The 22,837-nt window shown below is 38.3% G+C and overlaps 1 protein-coding gene across 4 annotated transcripts in view; it reads right to left on the reverse strand.

Moving 5' to 3' along the window:
- Positions 1–6,250: 6,250 nt before the first annotated feature.
- Positions 6,251–22,837, reverse strand: part of CREB5 (cAMP responsive element binding protein 5) — a 426,900-nt gene continuing 410,313 nt past the window's right edge. For 3 of the 4 annotated variants that reach the window (XM_066585646.1, XM_066585645.1, XM_066585648.1), the window contains 2 exons: positions 20,863–20,971; positions 6,251–10,923 (listed from right to left, as the gene is read on the reverse strand). In XM_066585646.1, coding sequence (XP_066441743.1) covers positions 10,760–10,923; positions 20,863–20,971 — 273 coding nt within the window. In that variant the 3' untranslated portion in view covers positions 6,251–10,759. Of the gene's footprint in view, positions 10,924–16,002; positions 16,039–20,862; positions 20,972–22,837 lie in introns of all 4 variants that reach the window. The other variant, XM_066585647.1, reaches the window with a different exon arrangement.

Raw genomic sequence — 22,837 nt, forward strand, 5'->3', positions numbered from 1 at the left:
GATGTTGACTTACAGGAATGCTGCCTTTTAATAGGTGGGGCAGTAGGGACAATGCTTCATCTTTCCGTTTGCATAAATTTCCCAGAGGGACATGCACAGCCTAATAAGTCTCCTCACACCTTCTAGCTGCTCTCCCTATGTAGAAACGATACCTTTCCCAAACTAAATAGACCTCAGTGACAGAGGTTCCGAATGGAACCTCTGACACTAATGTGAATGATCCCTATAGTTCCCAGCAGAAAAAGTCTTAAATTGGATTTTATATTTATTTTTTAATTATATCTTTTTTAATCCAGTGGGGTCAGACTTCCCCTCTACTTCCATGTTTCTACTTGTCTATTAACTGGCCTCCATCTGAACACTTGACATATGAGGCTGGGGAGAAAATCATTGCAAACTTGAATAGCGGTAAGGAGCACCTTCTATTTTTCTTCTGTTAGTGTAGATCAATGTTCCCTAAGCAGTGGCTCATGAGCTACATGCTCTTGGGCTTCTTAAATAATGCTTCCCAGCTGTTGGCAGACCCATATACAGTATTGCGCAATAGTGGCACCAGGGATATCATAGTAAAGCTAGAAATTGTACCAGGTGAAGAACTGTATCAGTGCCAGTCAACACTAGATAACTGTAGAGTAAGGCATTGTCCAGGATTAGAAAAAAAATCGGTGAGCTTTTTTCCAAAAACAGCACCACACGTCTCCATGGGCTGTGCCTCGTATTGCACTTCATTCTCATTTACTTGAATCGGGGTTGAGCAGGCACAACTCACACCCTAACAAATAGCTGTTTCTATAGTCTCATGAAGAGAATGCAGCTGATCGTGGTGGCATTGAGTGTATCACTCCACCGTTTGTGGTTGGGATTGTCCATCTGTGACAAACGTCTCTGGTGCCGGTTATGTCATCTCTGTTGACTGGAAGAGAGGTGAGGAGAGTAGGCCAATCCCCGACCACAAATGGCAGTGTGATTCCCTCAATGCTCCCACTATTGACTGCATTCTACTTGTGCGACAGACTTTTTTCTAATCTTAAACAACTCCTTTAAGTTAGTTGCCTTGATGCTGATTCCTTTAAGCAATGTGTAAATGATGGGGTTAAATGTACCTTAATATGGATAATCCAGTAGACTTTAAATGCTGCAGCAATCAATGTAGATATACCTTTCGGTTCTGTACCTTTCTTGCATGGCAACCAATGACCGGTCTGTACCTCCAGCCAAACCATCCCATTGAACCCAATTTCATATATGCTAAAAATTATTATTAGTTTATGACATTTGTGACTCGATTTACTCTGAGGGTTGCCATACTGTTCCTTTAACTTTTTTTTTTTTAATATATATAAAATGTGAAGTATGTGAAGAAGGGGAAAATACAGGAACACAACCAGATGGGTGATTTGTTTCAGGAAAACTATTAATCTCTGTGTTCTTAAAGTCAAGTTTACACGGAGTTACAATGTGTTTCATAACTCAGGTGAAGGTATCAGTTTACTAATCCCATTTAGTCAAGCAGCTACATCGGGGTTAAGAAAGTGAACAGTCATTATTCAGAGCTCCAGACACATTCCATTTCCTATCTTTATAAGTAGGCCTCATTAATCTTTGCTGAGCAGTAGTTATATTGATCTGTTAATTTAATAACTCCTCACCAAATTCCTGTCTTCCACGTATGCTAATATTTTACATTCACATAAAGTAAAAGCTGAAATTTAGTGCAATCTATCAATCGCTGGAGATATTCAAAATGCTATGGAAGTGAAATGCATTTCTTAAAGCGACCTCCGATCCCTGATGAAGCAAGATGTCTACACCGCTTCTCTGACTACCCGACACACACTGCGCATTGGTAGTATATCTGTTCCCTTAGACATTATATTGTACTCTGGTTGGCCAGAGATGCTCATGTGAGCAGCACTGGCCAATCAGAGCTGTATGTAGTATCTTAGACTACCGATGCACAGTGTACGAGGTCTGAGAAGCAGGTCAATCAACTTGGTTTGGTCTTTTGTGTCTCTAAATGATTGATCCACTTGTTTTAGGGCATCCTCCACATAGTATTCCAGGTTGGACAGCGCTTTTCCATATGTCCTAATAGGGGGCTGCAAAGAGCAACTTCTTCTCTGGTGGATCTGGTGCTTCCTATTTTTACACAGTGATTTTTAGCTATGCTGTACTGGGGCATCGCTAGGACTTGGCTGCCTTGTCGGATTTTGGAGGGACCGTTCAAGTGTCAGATGTGTATGGGATCCTCCTGACTTTTTGTCAACATAATCTGTCAAAGGTAAAAATCATTTTGCACATTGAATTTCAACATGTAATTCTTTCCTGAAGATAAGTTGCTGCCAGAGATATCTGGCTGTGGCTTTCTCCATTGTCCCAATGGAAAACACATGAGGCTGGCAGAACGAGCATGCATGTGTATGGGGAAGTCAGGGGAAATAGCTGTAGTTTGAATGAGTGTTCGGCCAACAGCTATTGAAGGTGTATGGGCATCTTAAGGTAGTCTGAAATTTACTTCCTACATCTTATCAGTGGTTCAGACTGTTTTTCGATTCCTCCACTAGGCTTAATACTTACAGTTCTACTTGCTCAGATTAAAGTCAATGGGGGGTCTATGCATGGCAAACAAGTATCCGATTTATCCTATTGACATATAGTGGGGTCAATTAGATTCCTCCAAGGGGTACACCATATTGAACATAGGATGGAACCAAATTACACAGAGATTACAAAGACCAGCCCGTCAATAAGGTCATGTGGGCTCTTTACAAAATCCCATCTAGGAAATTTGGAAATACGAAGAACATTTTGTTACTATTTTGGTGACTTCAGTGAGTTAGGCTCTAAATGTAGGGGGGGGGGGGGGGGCATACATTTCTATATTATTTCCATGGCTACAAGAAGACAAAGGACAATGTTGAAACCATCATTTGAGCTCCTCGCACACTGCACAACACAAAACACCCATTTTTTTTGTGTTTCTTTGGTTAATTTAAGATATTTTCATCACAGTAAAACTTGTAAACATATTCTTATCATGTGTTCTGTTACAGATAGAGAAATGTATATGTTTCTGTCATCATGAGACCTAAAAGACTCATGTCTTGTAATAAAACAATTTTGGGCCTTATGTACAAAAGACTAGCGCAGTAAGTGCTGGTAGCAACCAATTAGATCCCAACTTCTATCCATAAGTGCAGGTAAAATGAGAGCTGCGACCTGATTGGTTGTTAGAGTCACATTTTGCACTATGTGATTTATTAATAAGTTACCAGTGAACCTCTATGAAGGTTCCTTGTCTTCTGACACAAACATGGCAGACATTTATAGAAACTTGACAAAATGAACACAGAGGTGTCACCTATAACAACCTATCAGCTATAATTTGGCTCTATGACAACATTGCCTATACTTTCCAGTTTAATTTTCAAAATTTCTTATATGAATACGTTCTAACATAGTCAAACTAGAGTATTTTCAAGCTAAGAAAATCTTAACTTGACACTTATTTTAAAGTTTGCTGCAGCTGAGTAATGAATGGGTTAAGGCTATATTCATACTGCATTCGGAACCACATGCGCGTGTTTCGTTCCAGGGTTCCATGTGGATGACTGAAAACAGAGTCCAAACATGATGTTGGCATTCAGACACAATGTCCAGTCGATTACGCTATTCTGCCTAAGCCAAAATGCTTTGAAAGAACAGAAACCTGTTCAGTGGAGATCAAAGCTTGTAGCTTTGGTCTCCATTTTACTAATTGGAGTTAGTGGAGCCATCCAAGGTTGCAGATGGAGTCTTTGGAGCCAAACAGGGTTCCGAATACAGTATGAAAGTAGCCTAAATGTCAAGTTGAAGTTTACTACATCTATATGTATCTTCACCGAAAGTTGATACATAAATGGTAGTCTGATCCAATTCCATGTAGGATGTAAACTAAAAGCAACCACTTAAGACTCTGTTCACATTTTCGTGATGAACCAGAAGAATGAAAAAAAGACATGCTGCACCCATCAAAGGATGAAAATCAGAGGCACTTAACAGAACCTATTGACTAGTGTTGAGTGAACCGAACCAGTAGAACTGTTTTTTAGTTCAAATTTTGCTAAAAATTCACTTTGGCGCAATCCTGAACCAATCTTTTAGCACAGTTCTACCCAAAACAGGGTTCTACTGGTTCGTTCACTCAACACTAGTCCTGAACATTGGTGTATAACACTGTCTAGGAGCCATAAAAGCCCAGTGTAACATTCTCAAAGTCTTTTATGGCTCTTAGTCAGTGTTATACACCAGTTTTAGGGGTTTTGGTGAACTTCAGGTTCATTCAAACTAATTCTGACAAAATCAAACGTTTTGCAAAAGTTCCGCAAACTGGACCTTTCAAAAGTTTGCTCATCGCTACTATTGACCAAGACAGGTTCTGTCTGATTTTCGTTATAGCCTTTGTCATTCCACTGGAAAAACGACGCAGCAAGCAGCACTATTTTATTTCCAGCATTTATGATAGAAACCACAATGGAAAGAACGAACAGAAATGTAAGCAGAGCCTAACCGATTTTCATGGAAAATGCCTTATGTTATGAACAAGGTTATATTTTTTGAAGGACTTCTCATGATATTGTGGCTCTTTAAAACATGGCTTACCCTGAAAACCTTTAATAAAACATTAAAGGAACAGTCTATATTGAGTATGTGTACGTATCATTTATTGACCCATCACTAGTATACAGCTTTATCACTCATATATTGTGCCAGTACCCCTAACATGATGCAAAAAAAGGAACAAGTCAGACAATACAGATTTTTAACAGGCGGCAAACATACAAAATGGCTTTTTCTTCCTTTATAAAATGCCTTTCCTGACGATTATACACATGTGAAATATTTTTAGTGCAAACCTGATGCAAAACAATTGTAGAATTCTACATGGGAGTCTTATCCCTAAAAAATTGCAAATAGCTCAATATAGTGCAGGTTTTCTGAGGCTAGACTGAAGGCAAAGTCTCCAGTTGTAGTTTGCACTAGGTCACCAGCAAATACTTTCTAATAGATGACTCTTTACTATGAGTATTGGTTGGTCCATGCTCCATCGTATGCCCTTATATTAGTGGAAATGGACCACACAATGGTAGTATGCATCTCCCACTGTCAAAATAACCAAAAGCACAAAATAAGAATGCAATAGGTACAATAAAGTTTAACCAAAGTGCTCTCTGTTCTCCAAATGTTTCCCAGAATACCCAGTTTGTTCTACACAGCAATACGTGACCCATACTGTTGTTCATGCTTTATAAACCATAAAGTACAAAAATAATATAACCAGGTAACCAGATTGAGTAGATGATTAGTAATAAGAATTCTCATATACAGACATTTACAGAAATAAAATCATTTCTGAACCCAGAGTCAAGTCACTAAGCAGCTGAAAATTGGCAAGTCTTGGGCATAAAAGTTCAGTAGATGCAAAAAAGACCGCATGTTTATAGTCAGTATTCCTCAAATGGGCGTCATAAAGTGAAATATGGTCAATGGACACCTGAGCTAAGTTGCTGGTGCTTTGAAACACAAGGGGTGATTTATTATGGGTGTAAGTAGTGTTGAACAAATCCAACCAGTAGAACCCTGTTTCAGGTTGAACTTTGCTAAAAGTTCGGTTTGGCATGGTTCTACTGGTTCGGTTTGCTCAACACTAGTCCTGAACGCTAATATAGGATACTAAGACCTACAAAAGCCCCGTGTAACACTCTGAGTGTTATACAGGGCTTTTATGGCTCTTAGAAAGCCAGTTTTAGGGGTTTTAGTAAACTTCCAGTTCAGTTCAAACTAATTTGGACTGAAGTGAACTTTTTGGAAAAGTTTGGCAAACTAGCTGAACCAAACATTCCAAAAGTTCGCTCTTCACTAAGTGTAAGGTTCAGGCTTACAATGTTTTCTGCTTTACTCTGTGCATTGCTGGAGACATTCTATTCATTTACATAGTGTTGAAGAATCTTTAGGCCATGGGCAAGTTTCAAGTGACTTTGAATTGCCCATTTTTACCATACCAAGGCAACTCAAGTCAACGGTTGGGTTGTCAAGCCATATACCGCTACCTGAGCCACAGAATCTTGTGTAACACAGGCTTGATATACAATATGCAGATGTTGTTCCAACTGCTGTTTCCAAGAGAATAAGCTGAAAACTTTTCAATAAATGACTTATTGGAATCTAGAGGTCAACTCACAAAGGTTTAACCTTTAATAAATCACTCCCATAATGTACAATTATTTATTAGACAAAGTCACCAGCAAAACATGGCTAGCACTTGCATATACAGATGTAGCAGTGCCAACTTTGTAATTCATCTTTGAACTCTTTGGGGCGGCTTCCTTGGTGCATTGTGATAAGGTAACGCAGTAGAATCCCACGTAAAATCCCATATAACACACCGTAATGTAGATGAGAAATGAAGAGCCGAATGACAAACGAAGCTCTGCTATTATCATAGAACAGTTCAATATAACACAGACACATACTTGAATTTCGGAAGTGAAATGGGCTTTTGAGCTGAAGTTCAAGACATACGAAAGTATATACATATTGTGCAAATCACATGAACTGCAGTTAAAGGTGCTTGGTCCATATGGCGGCAAATATGGGGATACATATAATTGCTATGGCCTTTTGGTATGGTGTGTTCCCGCAAAACATGATTAACATTCGTCACCGCCTGTGACTGCATGTGAAGGTCAACAGTCTTAAACGCACTGTTCATTGTAAATACTATGCAATGGCAAAGTGTATAGCAGTACAGACTGACACGAGTCAGCTTGTTAGTTTAGCATAAAAAAAACAGACATGCCTGAGCCACAAGGTATACATATGTCAAGCTACAAAATTGAGAAAACTCAGACGCTTATAGAGCAGCTGAAACTTATTTTTTTTACCTTGTGATTAAAAAAAAAAAAAAAAAAATAGAAAAAGTACAACTGTATTTCAACTGAGGAAACAGAACCAATCCATAAAGCTTGATTCCAATCAAAGGTAACATAAAATGCGATTCTTGTGTTACCATTAGTGCTTATGTTCAATATAATTTCACTTATGTTCTCTCCATTTAAAAAAAAAAAAAAAGAAAAAATCTAACTAAATTAGCACCCTGGGGCATTTTAAAGGTATAGAATATTTTTTTTTTTACACATGGTGTACTAATATATATGTTCCATTTTTATAAAAGCCTATCTGATTTCCCATAAAATGTAGAAAAGCAATAAAAAAGAAAGCATTGGACTAAACAATTTAAAAGTAAATGCTTGCTTAAAAATATATAGGCATATATATATATTTATATATAATGTATAAAAAGGCCTGTACATTGTTTTGGTTGACTGGGTTAAATTAAAGAAAGTACAAGTGCACGCTAGACCTGGACCGGGGTTCTGTCAAGTGTATCACAGTTCCACACACTATACATTGACTTGAGGAAGGGAGTCCTTTTACAGAAAGTTTTGACTTTTTATAAACTAGTGGCAATTAGTTTCAGACTGTAGGTGCTGGGCAGTGCCATTGTAGTTTTAAAGGTACATGCTTGGGGCAAAAATGAGGGCAAGTGCATCTTCCTTTAAAGGGATTGTCTGGAGAAAATGACTTAGAATGTAAAACCACATTACTTAAGAGAATAAAACAAATGGGTACTTACCGTCCTCACCCCAGTGAACTAATGCTGCAGCCGCATGATTCTCCCAGTCTCTGTTGACCAACAATTGCCAATTAGAGGCTGCAGGATCATTGCTGGTTCTCTGGCATCAGCGCTAACATCCTGGGCATCATGATGCAAGGAGTTCTGAATGGTAATGCTGTCCCTTCTGATTGGCAGCTGGTGGTCACCTGACTTCCGCTGTCAACAGAGACTGGGTGAATTGATGCAGCGCTGGATCACTGAGGGGAGTTAGTAGCTGTTTGTGTTATTGTTTTAGGTAACGTAGTTGTAAATTGTGAAAGTTCCTTTCTAACTGGACAACCCCTTTAATTCTAGTAAGAAACGTGAGAAAGGAATATTTTAGAATGCACATTTTTAAACTATATCCTGTACTCCACATTATGTAATGCAGAAAGTTTGTTTACTAGCAAAGGCCTCATGTATGGAGGCTCTATGGAGGCATCCAAAGTCTTTTGGGCTCCATACTACGGAACTGTAGATACTGTATATGCCAACATATAGTGCTGCTTTCGGCACTGAAGAATAGAATATGCCATCCCATTGGACATGTTATTATGAAGCCATTATTGAATGCTTTCAATGCCTCCATAGAAATCCAAAGTAGACAATGGTACAGTAGAGCCCCAAAAAGGTCTATGGTGTATGGATCTATACAACCTGGATGTTGCACACTGCTACAATGTGTTCATGTGCGTAAGCCTGAATGTAGCATATATTAGGGATATTTATAAAAAATTAAAGGCAACAGAAATTCATGGGGCCTCATATATAAATTAACTGACTTTTTCACCCATAGCAACAAATCAGAGTTCAGCTTTTATTTTCTAAACTTCAGTGGAAAAAGAAATAAAAGTTGGACTCTAGAAGCGATGGGCAAGAAGGCCATATTATCGGAGATCATTTCGATATGTAAGGTCCAATGTGTTGCATATTAGACTCAATTGGAGGTTAGGTTTTTGGTAAACAATATCTGATTAGGTGTGATAGGCAACCATACTGTTTAATGCATCTTCCTTATTTTATGATAGTTTTGTGAACATGTAGACTAGAAGGCCAATACTTCATGTAGGCCTGAACATTCAAGATGGCTTCTCATATCAATAATTAAATACAGTTAGAGATGCATTATGTTTTATGATACCTGATGAGGCAGCTTTATCAGTATTGCTGTAGGGAGAGGAGGTTCTTGCTGTGTCAAAACGTATTCATTTGTCAATGCCAATGTATTCTAGTTCATGTGAGAGATGTATATTTAACCACAATAACAGAGCTGTAATACAGTGGTATTCACAAGGCCTAGAGGGTTGCATTTACAGGGGTTTATTTTCAGTCCATGTTTCATCTACCTATGCCATAAATGAGATGGCCATAAAAATTAAATATACTAGTACTGTATATCTTTGATTTTGGTGGCTCTGGCCAATCATCTAATGTATATGGGTGTCTCCCGAATCTTCCCCGGCAGCAGATGTCAGGGGAGATAAGGACTGGGTAGTTGGATTTCAACTGCCCTATCCTTTTGTTCTCGAGAGATAAGTCACAGTAAGCGGTATCTTGGAGAGGCGTTTTCTCCTCTCTACACTCAGAACACACATGCTCGGTTGAGCCTAGTGTACATGTGTGTAGAGGTGTCAGGGTACTTTTACATGGGCCAACTATTGGCTTAAAAATTGTTTAAAGAAGTGATTTTAAGTGATAGTTGTCCCGTGTAAAGTCGGGACCCAACAGACTACTGAGCAATGAAAATAAAATGACCAATGAGCAACTTCTAGCTCAATGTAAACAGGCAGTCATTCAAAGATGGAGGCGGGTGGCCAAAAGGGATCGACGTGCTGAGCCTCCATTCACTGCTCCTTGATAGTTGTTGAGAAGACTGTCGGGTACTTCTGTTCCTGACAGTCATCCCATGTAAAAGTACCCAAGAAAGTTTTATAATGGTTTTCTTAATTTTCTCTAATGGGATTTGTTCTTGTTTTAGACCTGAAAATATGGCCATGTGAATGCACCCCTAACACTAAACAAAGTTTTAAACAAACTTCGACGAGCCACACTTGGGATACATCCCCGATATGTCCATTTTTAAAGACAATCATTTAAAAGCATCTCTCGGATTTTCTAAGTTGGCCCAACTCTTTGATAAATATGCCACATACCATCTACAACTGTTGACTCTTAAACCAGGTTTTCACTTGATAACTCTGCCTCCATAGAAGAGAGGCCCTGCTGCTCATACTAACCAATCAAATTCAGTTGGCATTTTCTAACTTGCCCTCGAAACTATGAGCAACAAGGCCAGGTCTTCATGTAAAGCAGCTTGGATACATGAGGCTGACTATTTTGTATAGATAAAAGGTTATCTACACTTCTTTATTAGCAAAATTGTGAATATAATAATAATAATAGTTCTGAAATGTAAAGTATCGTTCACCGGAAATGTAACAGATCATGGTGTAGCTGCTTTTACAATGTGACATGTTAATGGCTTCCATTACCCACGAGTGAAAGCAGCCATTTTTGTGGCCTGAATAAATATTCAATCCATCTTCCGACATTGCTTAAGAAATAGCTTCCAAACTCATGGGATGTATTCTCTCCACTATTGGATCTGCCCCAGAAAATGGCTACTTGCACTCTGATAAATTAAATAGTACACTTTATGACCTCGGAGCAACCCCTTGGATTTGGTCTTTGAGCAGAAATGGCTGTTAACCTTTTTTATATATTTTTATAGAACAAATGGTTTAGGCCACTTTGTAGATCAATAGGAAAAAAAGCCAAAAAAAAAGTAACTATGTACATAAATGCGGCAGTTTATAAACTAATACACTGTACCAGAACACTGAGAAAGCATCACGCATTTCCCAAAACTGCATGATAATTTCATAAATCCCTTTTCTTAGACAAAAAAAGACAAAACAAAGAATACTATAAAAAAGGGGGTAGGTATGGTCTTTCATCGACTGAAGAGACTTCCAGGTTTCAAATAAAGTTGAAAAAAGTTCATAAAAATGGAAGATCTGATTTAATACCAAACTCCCGAAGGCAGTTCTTTAACCCATTGTTTCAAAGAATGGGATTTATGTCTGTTCTGTGGTTGGTAAGAGGGTTTAGGGTGGAGCTTCCAACCATATCACTGACTGAAGAGGAAGTCGTAATGGTGTTATGCTGGATCACTTGCTGCTGGGAGCAGACAGGAACTGGGCTCTCGGGTGGACTGTTCTCAGGACCTGGGTAAGACATTGGCACATCTTGTTATATTATAATGCACTGCATAAGATATAAGACAGTTTTACTTTACATAGCAAATGGATGCCATATGATGAGGTTAGTCATATGAGCAGCATTGTTTATGATAACCTATTAGGCAAATTAACCACCATATGGCCAAAAATGGTTGTGTTACTGAATAGAGATGTGGACCAGAGAAGCCACAACCATATGGTGACTGATATTTCAACATTGTGATGATTGTTTAACTAAACCAGTTGAGCCACATGGAATACCGTCCCAATTGAGACCTTGAGCATTCAATTATAGCTCAAGGGATGTTCAAGGACTAAAGGCCCATTTACACGCAAAGACAATCTTTCAAACGATTGAAAGATTGACAGTTTTAGCGATCATTTTGCATAAACTACTAATGGACACTAATGTCCATTAGTAGTTTATTACCTTCATTTGCGTGTAAATGGGTCTCCAGCAGCTGTTTGCAAATCTCAACATGTGGTCTGCACTTTGCACTCAGCTGCATTGTCTTCGCACAGGCCGTCAGCTTAGTACAATGTAATCAGCTGCTCTCGTGGAGAACACAGCGTGCGGTCCCTGCTATCTCTCTCCAGCTGAACGATGGATTTTAAGCTGAACTAAAAATCACCGTCCTGCGGAAGAGTGAGAGATGGAAACATTTACACGCAATGATCACAAATTGGTACCCAAATGAGTTGTAATATCGCTTCCCACCTAAACATGTCAGAAATCCCAGCCAGACAGTAATCACGGACAAGCTCTAGCATCATATGGGGACTGTTAATTAACTATTTTATTAGCTGATTGACTTCACTAACAGTCTTTAATTGGAACCAAAATGGCTTTCAATGTAATTTTGTCATGTTACCATTGTCATGATCTGGAGTATTGTGGGTCACTATGTTGTACTTTTGCAGTGCAATATTATGTATACTGCAAATGATTTATGTATAGGAGTTCACGAATTTTGACTGTAATTTATAAAAGCTGTGTCAGGACTTTTTTGTAGAAACACACTTAATCATGGAAGGTGTTATACAATATATAATAATCCACATGGTGCATTGTAGACACCTACAATAACATCTGTTCAACCTGCTTATTATATTCAGAGCACCTGCATGGTGAGAAGACTTCAAGCAGTTCGCTCAATTACTTAACTATTCCTAATCTCACTAATGATAGATATTATCTCTGCCAGGGATTCCTATGGAGTATAGGGTATTACCGTAATCATATAAGCCATACGTGTCTGTATAAATCAGTAGGAATAGAAGCATTCTTATGTCTATATGGTAACTGGTTTCTTTATTCTAGTGTCTATATGTTAGGCATGGAGATTAAAATAATGCTAAAAATGTATGGCAAGAAGTATTCCAATACATTTGTACAAGTCTGCCATTGACTGCAATGAAAAACGGTGGGAATAATTTGTTCTATGTATGGAGTTTGATTGTAAAGCAATCAGCTGAATTGTTCAGTACTGTTGAGGCTGTGGGATCCTGACAAGTACCAGGCAACCCCTTCTGGTAAATGTTCGCACATTAAAGCCTATAGGTGCATTAATGTATACATCAGGAGATTTTCCCAACATATATGCCAACAATGCACCACAGATATGATACCTATAAAAAGTGTCTTTCTAAGTGTAGAGACCCTCCTTAAATCTATCTATCTCATATCTATCTATCTGTCTGTCTGTCTGTCTATCTATCTCATATCTTATCTATCTCATAGCTATCAATCTATCTATCTATCTCGTATCTATCTCTCTATCTATCTCATATCTATCTATCTATCTATCTATCTATCTATCTCATATTATCTATCTCATATCTATCTATCTATCTATCTCGTATCTATCTCTCTATCTATCTCATATCCATCTATCTATCTATCTCATATCTATCTATCTATCTCATATTATCTATCTCATATCTATCTATCTATCTCATATCTATCTATCCATCTATCTCATATCTATCTATCTCATATCTATCCCATATCTTATCTATCTATCTATCTATCTATCTATCTCAAAGCTATCTATCTATCATTTATCTATCTCATATCTATCCATCTATCTCGTATCTATCTATCTATCTATCTATGTATCTCATATCTATCTATCTATGTATCTCATATCTATCTATCTATCTATCTATCTATCTATCTATCCATCTGTCTCGTATCTATCTATCCATCTATCTATCTATCTCATATCTTATCTATCTCATAGCTATCAATCTATCTCGTATCTATCTCATATCTTATCTTTCTATCTTAAAGCTATCAATCTATTTATCTTATATCTATCTCGTATCTATCTATCTATCTATCTATAATTTATCTATCTCATATCTATCTATCCATCTATCTCGTATCTATCTCTCTATTTCATATCTTATCTATCTATCTCATATCTATCTATCTATCTATGTATCTCATATCTATCTATCTATCTATCTAGTATCTATCTATCCATCTGTCTCCTATCTATCCATCTACCTATGTCGTATCTATCTATCTCCTATCTTATCTATCTCATAGCTATCAATCTATCTATCTAATATCTCCTATCTATCTATCTATCTATCTATCTATCTATCTATCTATCTATCTATCCATCTATCTCGTATCTATCTCATATCTTATCTTTCTATCTCAAAGCTATCAATCTATCTATCTTATATCTATCTCGTATCTATCTATTTATCTATCTATCATTTATCTATCTCATATCTATCTATCCATCTATCTCGTATCTATCTCTCTATCTATTTCATATCTTATCTATCTCATATCTATCTATCTATCTATCTATGTATCTCATATCTATCTATCTATCTAGTATCTATCTATCCATCTGTCTCGTATCTATCTATCCATCTATCTATGTCGTATCTATCTATCTATCTCATATCTTATCTATCTCATAGCTATCAATCTATCTATCTAATATCTCCTATCTATCTATCTATCTATCTATCTATCTATCTATCTATCTATCTATCCATCTATCTCGTATCTATCTATCTATCTCATATCTTATCTTTCTATCTCAAAGCTATCAATCTATCTATCGTATATCTATCTCATATCTATCTATCTATCTATCTATCTATCTATCTATCTCATATCTTATCTATCTATATCTCCATATTAATGAAAATTTGCCTTGTGTGTCCAACCTTGGTCTGGATTTACAGGCCTTTGGAAATTAATGTTGAAATATCAGATGCTGTAATGAATACAGTTTGCCTTATATATGCACCGAGGAGGATAACATTCACTAGTACTTAAATGATGTTCTTTGGCAGGTATAAGTTTATTACAAATTATATACCAAAACCCCTGGAGCATGGTGATTAATACAGTCACTATTCCAGGAGTGAACAATCAATTCAATTAATGGTGGTTTAGTCATACATACAGTATATTAAAACATTTAAACTTTTAGAACTGCAAGTTAATGCAAATGTAACCAACATTATATACATATACAGTATAGTATATACAATATTGTTTCCATAACTGTATAATACCACACTGTACTGTATAATAGGTAATATATATATATATATATATATATATATATATATCAAACATATCTACTATATATTATCACAATACAATAAATTACACCTAGATATAAATCCCTACTATAACACCAATAATATGTACATACAGTATATAAATAGCTACATATATAGAAATAGAATTAACCCAAACACTATTCATTCTGGTGTTATGTTAGATAATACATTTCTAGGAAACGACATAACTAAATTATACATTTGAAGATAATACTTTAACCAAAGAACTGGAGACTAGTGCCAATATATTGTTAATTCTTTGGATGCACATGGATTACAGTACATTAAGGCAAATAAGGAAGATGGAACAATACTTCTGCAGCGCCACCTATTGGATGGCAGCATTCCTTCAAATCAAAGTCAGATTCTTTAAACAAGTCTTTACAACAATGATTGGGAATTGAAAACCAAGCCAGAATCCATACACAGACAGCTGTTTCGGGGGGTTTTGCCCCTCATCAGTGTGCAATAAGATTCTGGCTTGGCTAGTAAGAGGCCTGTGACATGGGTCAGGAAGGGTAACATCTCTCCTTAAGGAAAGCACCTAGAAGGTGAGTGGAGACACCTAGTAGGTGAATGAGGAGACTTATAAGGCCATGCACGCTCCTCTGGGTCTGTGACGTGCTTAGGGAGGGGTATAGTCTCTCCTTAAGGAGAGCACCAAGAAGGTGTGTGGATACACCTAGGAGGTGAGTGAGGAGACTTATAAGGCCATGTATGGTGTGACATGGGTAGAGAACATGCATGGCCATTTAGGTGCACACATGGTGGAACAGTTCTACTGTGAATGCCACAAATCTGCGGACAAAGGGAGTATCCCATTGCTTGGCCTCTCCACAGTCAACTGTAATCTGTAGGGAACAAGTTTTCTATTCTCCTACAGCTCCCCCACAGATGAAACAAAGTACTACATGGTGCTAATTAAAATCAGTAGGCTATTTGTGCAACGGCAAGCCACGCTGGGTCCTCCAGACAGAGATGCTCTTTGTAGCTCTATGGAGGTCCCAAGCGGGAGACTCCTCTATTAATTCAGAATGACCTAATAGAGTATTTGACAATTGGTTTTCTAAAGCAGACAAAACCCCTTTATGCCACATGTCTGTCAGCACAAGATAACGTTATTTATAAAGTTACTTGACTTTTTATGTCAATGTTAAGTGAAAAAGGAGATTAAAATGGGGGGGGGGGGGGTTGATTTTAAAAGCTTTTGATAAACTATTCACTTTGAATTGAGAGTGCGTTTAATTGTAAGCTTGAATGTGACTTTTCATTAGACACACAATACATCCCATGAAGTATTATTGTCACTCTGAGTATTAATACAAATGCCTGCACATTTAAAGGGTTAACGTATCAGTCATAGTCTTCCTTTTTTTCTGTAGTCACAATGTAGACTATAATGGGCAATCAGACCCAGGCTTTATAAAGGACATGTGCTGTATCTTTAAAAGAAACTGAACTTACCATGTACTGGGCAGCTTTTGAGTAGCGGTACTCATCCTGCATAAAATGGAAAAGTCATTTTAAGTGCTTTAAGCAGCTCTCCTGCACCTTTGCTTGTTACCTTAAATAAAGCTTGCAAGAAGGCCAAAGATGACATCGCACAATCCAGGTTTAGAAAAATAAAGAGGTGATTGGGAAACTACTGGTGAAATTATTGCGCTAATATATGTGTGAAAGTCATTATGTGTTCATAAGACATACAGTATATTTACACCAGGGGGTATGATAGAAATATATTGCTAAAAGACAAGAGCTATTACAGAACACTCTGCTGTTAATAAATCTAAGGCAAAGTAAATACAGAACTATAGGTCTCAGTATGCTAGTTTCTGCAAAGCCCAGTATGCTGCACAGTAAAATGAAAGGTATTGTCCAGTTATAAACTATTGATGGTTGATCCTCAGCATAGGTCATCAATAGATCAGCGAGGGTATGTTGCCCTAAACCCCCGCTGGGCTGGTGTGTTTATGCACTGAGCTGATTTCTGCAAGAAGCAGACAGCTCCGTTCCTAATGCAGTGGCCAGGTTTGGTATTGCAGGTATTTAAATGAATGGGAGAGAGCCTGTAGTACCAAACCTCACCACTGCAGAAATCAGCTCAGTGCATGAGAACAATGACACAACAAACAGTTGATCGTGGGGGTCCTTGGTGAGAGACCCTCGCCTATATATTATTGATGAACTATACTGTTTCCAACTAGACAACCCCTTTAATAACAGAAATGTCAAGAAATATGGCTGGCAATATACATCCTATCACAGTGGTCACCAAATTTTTCCAGAGTGCAATTTAGGGATAATGCACACTACTACCAAATTAATACGACTCCTATAGACCTCTGTTTGACTCTACTCTACCTCTCCATGCCTGCAATTTCATATGTAGTCATACAGAGGATTATTTAATGGAAAACTCTATTACATTCAATATTACAGACAGATTCGTTGCTTGGAGCATTATTTCTTAGGGAAGATATCTCTTTAATACGGTGCTGTAATTAGACACCATACAGTGGGCACATAGAGTGCCTAAAGCCTCATAGTGGCAGGGACTCTGTGTGCCTCCATATAGGCTCTGGGCATAGGGCTCTGCAGGGTACAAGAGGCTGTATACAGCAGGGCAGGAGTGAAGGATATACATATATAGCACAAACAGGGACATCTGTCAATTAGAAGTCTGGGAAAGTTGTGTGACAACCATTGTAGGAGCTGTAACATCAGTGATATGGGTTGTCACCCAGCTTTCATATTCTAGGGGCAAATATAACATAAATAAATATCATATGATGGATACTGGCGAGATATAATTAACATAATGTGCAATATTAAACTTTCATTACTATGTGCAAAATCAATTGTGAATATTATGTGAATACATTGTTAAGTCCTGGACTTCTCCATGGGTAATATGAGGCCCGTAGTTATACTACTAATACAAAGATAAGACCTAAAACAATAAAGGGTGTCTCAAAAGTGTGGAAACACTCAATATAGAATACAAGCAGTTGAGCAGCCCTGTGTTAAGGTGCCCTAACGGTTAAGTTACAATGTATCTAATGAAGCCCTTCCTGTGCGCTACAATGTATCAAGAGATGATCCATTTAAAGGGATACATGATATGATTATCAAATATGACTATCAAATAGTGCCTAACTCTTGTACATAGTAATTAATAATTAATATGCCTAAATATAGAGAGAGCAGAAATAATTCTTGCACATATATACTTATGAGGAAACACTGTTGGAGAATATGACCCGCTAAGAAATGATGAATACGCGGAGAACCATCCACTTAAGATGACTGAACGGGTGACTATAAACTGTTAGTAATTTAGCAAAATAACATTTGTATTTACATGTATGATGAGAATTCCATACAATAAGTCCCATAAGGAATAGAGAGAGCACCGACTCTAAGCAGTTAGACACCTGTTTGTGATGTCATGCTTTGACATTCTTGCACAGGAAGCAGGAAAGCAGATTAAAGAATTAGAAAAAAATCATCAAGTCAGACTTATATCTTGCTCTAGGCTGGTTTCAGACAGGAGTAATGTGGCTGACCTTTACCATCCGTATAAGACCCACAGTTCTTGAACCGCCCACAATTTTACTGAACCAGAATTTAGATTACCATAGAAGACTAGGATGATCTAAGTTGGGTTCAAAAGAACCACAAGAGGTCCAATATTGCAGTTGTATTACTGGTGCTAGAATACAAGCCCATTGCGGCATTCTGAGGCTGTGTAATGTGTTACGGCAGAGGCTTTTTTCTTGTCTTACTTTTGAGAAGTTTGGCTCTACTAAAAGTAATGCAGCCAATATCCTTGGGAGAAATACTTTAAGCTACAGATTTAGTGGGGCTCGTGTATCAGTCTTGGTAAGCTATAGCAATGGTGCAATTGTCTCAGATTATATTGTGTATGAAATGTGGTCCATACTAATACAGTATGTTGCACTATTGTTTATATCAAGTACTCCAGTTTTCGGTAACATTTTAAAAGAGGGTATAGTGTCATCAAAATTCTACTTTGATACATGACTCCCAGTAGGTTTCCCAGTACAAGCTGTAGAGTGCTTTTGAATGGCAGAGATGGCAAAGCACAGGAATGCATGCTACCATTCCAACAGGTTATTATTTAAATAGTATGTCCACCATTGAACACCATTTCACGGTATATAGATTATACTGTTGAGTAACTTTGTAAATACATTGCATTATTTTAGTGATGAGCGAACTGAAATTGTTGAACCCTGTTTCAGGGCAAACTTTGGTAAAAGTTCAGTACAAACCCGTACCTCAGGCGGTTTGTCTAAGCCAAAGCCAATAGAAGTAGGAGAAGAGGAGGAAGAGGAAACAGAAGTAGAGAACTTATTCCTCTTCCTTTTCCTCTTCTTCCTCCTTCAACTTCTTCTTTTTCTCTTAGACAGTGTTTTACACTAGTTTTAGGGGTATTTGTGAATCCCCAGTTCAGTCTAAACTAATTGGAGCTGAACCAAAGGTTTTGCCGAGATCCGGCAAACCGGCCTAACCAAAAATTTGAAAAGTTTGCTTATCACTAATTATTCATCTTGTATTGAACATGAGTTACTACTAGAGATGAGCGTAAGGCAGATACTCGAGCGAGCATCGCTCTTCTCACGTATCTGCATACTCGTCCAATGGACAAGGGAGAGCAGGGGGGGGGGAGCAGGAGGGAGAGTGAGAGACGAGTATGCAGATACTTGAGAAGAGCGATGCTCACTCAAGTATCTGCCTTAAGCGAGCGTACTCGCTCATTTCTAGTTACTACCTATATTATAATCCACATAGGTATTTTCCTACATCAGATTATTTCACAGTCCATGTTATACAGGCTTACCTTCTTAGAAAATCCATCATCAATCAAACATTAATGAATGATGGAAGATGTTAGCAGCTATGGACTACAATATAGGCTATAACTCCACATCAGTACGATTTAGGTAATCCAATATTCATACAAAGTTACTTGGGTTTTTCATGTAGATTAATTTAATATGTAAACTTTAAAATGGAGGCCATAGTGATACATACACTTTAGCCCTTCCTGATGACTCATTATCATATTATCATCGGTATTGGAATACTGTGGTGATAATATTATAAGTGTCCCCTTCAAACATTTAAAGCTGATTCAAATAAATTGGAGTACTTTTATATAAATATTGCCCAGGTCTCCAGTCTGTATTCTGGTATTAGTAGGACCCTAGTGTAGGTCACAATTAAAGACACCCTCCACTTGGTGAGGTGTTACACTGTTAGAATTGGGGAAGGCATGCAGTTTTTGCAGTAGTGGCAAAGTTTCATTGAAAAAATTTGCATTTTTGGAGGAAGGCTTGCAGTGTTATCCCATCACCTTGTGCTATTACGGAAATATTGTACACCACATGCAGTCCAACATAGATATCCATATGTAACACTTCCTATAACACAATTTGTATCTGTCTGCACCAAAGTTAATTCAAGTGTTTACAACAACTGAATGCATGTGAAGAACACATATGAAGAACACTGCAGACATAGCAGAGTCTACTCATAGCATCCAATTTTGTCAAACACTGGAGCAGTCATCGCTGAGTGTTCTGATTTTAGGGTCAAGCACCTTTTATATTGAGGCCTAATACAGGTAATTAGAGATGAGCGGACGTACTCGTTTAGAGCAATTACTGGAACGAGCATCGTTTTTTTTGCGTGACTCGAGCGAAAAGACTCGGGGGCACCGGGGGGCAGGGGGGAACAGGGGGGAGCTTTCTCTCTCTCCCCCTCTGCTCCCCTCCGCAACCCCCTGCTCACCCCCGGCGCCCTCCAAATCTTTTCACCCGATTAGACAATTACTCGAAAAAAGCGATACCCGTTCGAGTAATTGATCTAAACGAGCACGTTCGCTCATCTCTACAGGTAATGCAAGGCAGTGGCTTAAAATTAGATTGGGTTGATGTTAAAGCTTGGAGTTAATTCCGTATTTAAGGTTATAGTTACTATTAAGGCTGTGTTGAGGTTAAGGACTGAGTCTCTTAGACTGAAGTTAGGGATCTGTTCTACATGTATGGCGGTCATGCCGCTTGCCTTAAATAAGGCATCATGCACATAGCAGAGCAGTGTGCAGGAGGCATTACACTGGCATGCAGACTCTGCTGCGGCTCCATAGTAAGGATTCCGCATGCTGTTGTACGATGCTGCATTGGGTGTAATATGTTGGGAGATACCTCTGTAATATGATTTGGCGTGTCAACTTTTACATTACAACAGGCAAGAGATAGAAAATACTCTGTAGAGATAATGTAACAATCAACTACTTACTCAAGTATCCTTGTGATTCTTTCTGCATGGCAGTTATTGGACAGTCTTTATGCGTGAGCAATAGCTGTTTGAGTTGTGCTACCTCATTTTTCAACATGGACACCTCATTCTGGAATAGAATAAAGGCAGAAATTTAATCAATACAACTGAAATCCAAATTTTTTAAACTATGAAAAACTATGAAGTTTTTCTTGGATTTGCCGAGGACAATTGGAAGTGCAATAGCACACACAACTGATGGACTATAGCATGGCATCTTGGAAAAAAAAACAAAAGCTTTCTTTAATCTAATTTCATGCAAATGCTTTAAGGGATGTATTAAAAGGAGGGTAGTGTCCTGACTTTTGGGGTTGTAGGGTATATTGCCATAGAATCATTCAAGGACACGCTAAAGACACTCGTGGTCGCCCTCATCCACTCCCGACTTGACTATTGCAACTCACTACTCATCGGCCTCCCCCGCATTAGACTCGCTCCACTCCAATCCATACTAAATGTATCAGCTAGACTCATTTTTCTATCCAGTCGTTATTCAGACGCCTCTGCATTATGCCAGTCGCTGCATTGGCTGCCCATCCACTGCAGAACTAAATTTAAACTCCTCTACCTCACTCACAAAGCCCTGCATGGCGCTGTGCCAACATACATCGCTTCCCTCCTGTCTATATACCACCCAGCCTGCACACTCCAATCTGCTAACACACTCAGACTAAACACCCCTCTAATATGAACCTCTCATGCTCGCCTAGAGGACTTCACCAGAGCAGCACCCATCCTCTGGAATGCTCTACCCCAAGGCATCCGGACAATTCCCGATGCACGAAATTTCAGACGTGCCTTAAAAACGCACCTCTTCAGGGAAGCGTACCAAATCTCCTGACCTAGTCCCTCGCCCCTCCCTATGGTGCCCCACCCTGTTTGCCTTCTAATTGATCTGCACATGAAATTCCCTATTGCTGTGTTCCCCATGCCTTGCTCCTCCCCCTCCCCCAGCCTTTGCACCTCCTGTACCACCCCAACCCATTTGTGTCTAACCCAATGTATCTCACATTGTAATTTTTCTATTGTTTTGCATTTATCCATGCCTGAAAGCGCTGCGGAATAAGTTCTGTAACAGAGCTTTCAAGATTACCTCCTTTGTTGTAGATTGATATACTCTGTGCTTGACTATCTCTGTCCGCTCAATTCATTTCAATGTGGCAGACAGAAATAGCTAGGCGCTATGCTCAACTATCTCTGTGTGCCCCATTGAATTGAATGGAGCAGACAGAGTTAGTCAAGCACAATGCTTGGCTATCTACCTGCCCCATTGAGAGCAATGGGGTCTATGCTGTACACAGCGGCTCCATTCCCTACAACACTACAGAAGTAGGACATTGTATGATGGATGGGAGTCCAGCAATGGATGGGTGAAAGCTGAAAAAATTGACCTATCGCCGGAATACCCCTTTAAGCGCCCAACAGTGGTCCTGTATAAAAGTACACTAAGAAGAGTTGCCAAACATTGTGAAGGCTATTTCTTCGGATTTACTTGCATTACTAAATGAGTCACGCTCTGTTTGACTCTGAAGCACTCATTTTTTCCAACATAGTTGCAGATGTCAAAAAAGTGGCAAAGGGACCAGTTCTATGTGTAACAACACGTTAATTAGTCTAATACAGGCTTTATATTAAATTACAATATCAACCACTTCAATTACTAAATAGGTTACAAATTCATATCCAATGCAATCCTCTTAATTATTGTTTTCAAAGTTTGCTAAAGGGAACACAGTTATTAGCCAGATTGTGGGGTAATAATAAGGTTTTAGCATGAACACAGTATGCATTAAGAATACATAATAAATTATGGCTTACAATGTCTGAGAAATACATACAAATTCTATGTTTAGACCTGGAAAATGTATTTACCTTAATGATAAATTGCGCAAAAAAAAACTGAGGGGCTCAGTGTAAAAACGGCATATCCCAACCT

The sequence above is a fragment of the Eleutherodactylus coqui genome, chromosome 12 (assembly GCF_035609145.1).
Source record: "Eleutherodactylus coqui strain aEleCoq1 chromosome 12, aEleCoq1.hap1, whole genome shotgun sequence".
Taxonomy (NCBI): Eukaryota; Metazoa; Chordata; class Amphibia; order Anura; family Eleutherodactylidae; genus Eleutherodactylus; species Eleutherodactylus coqui.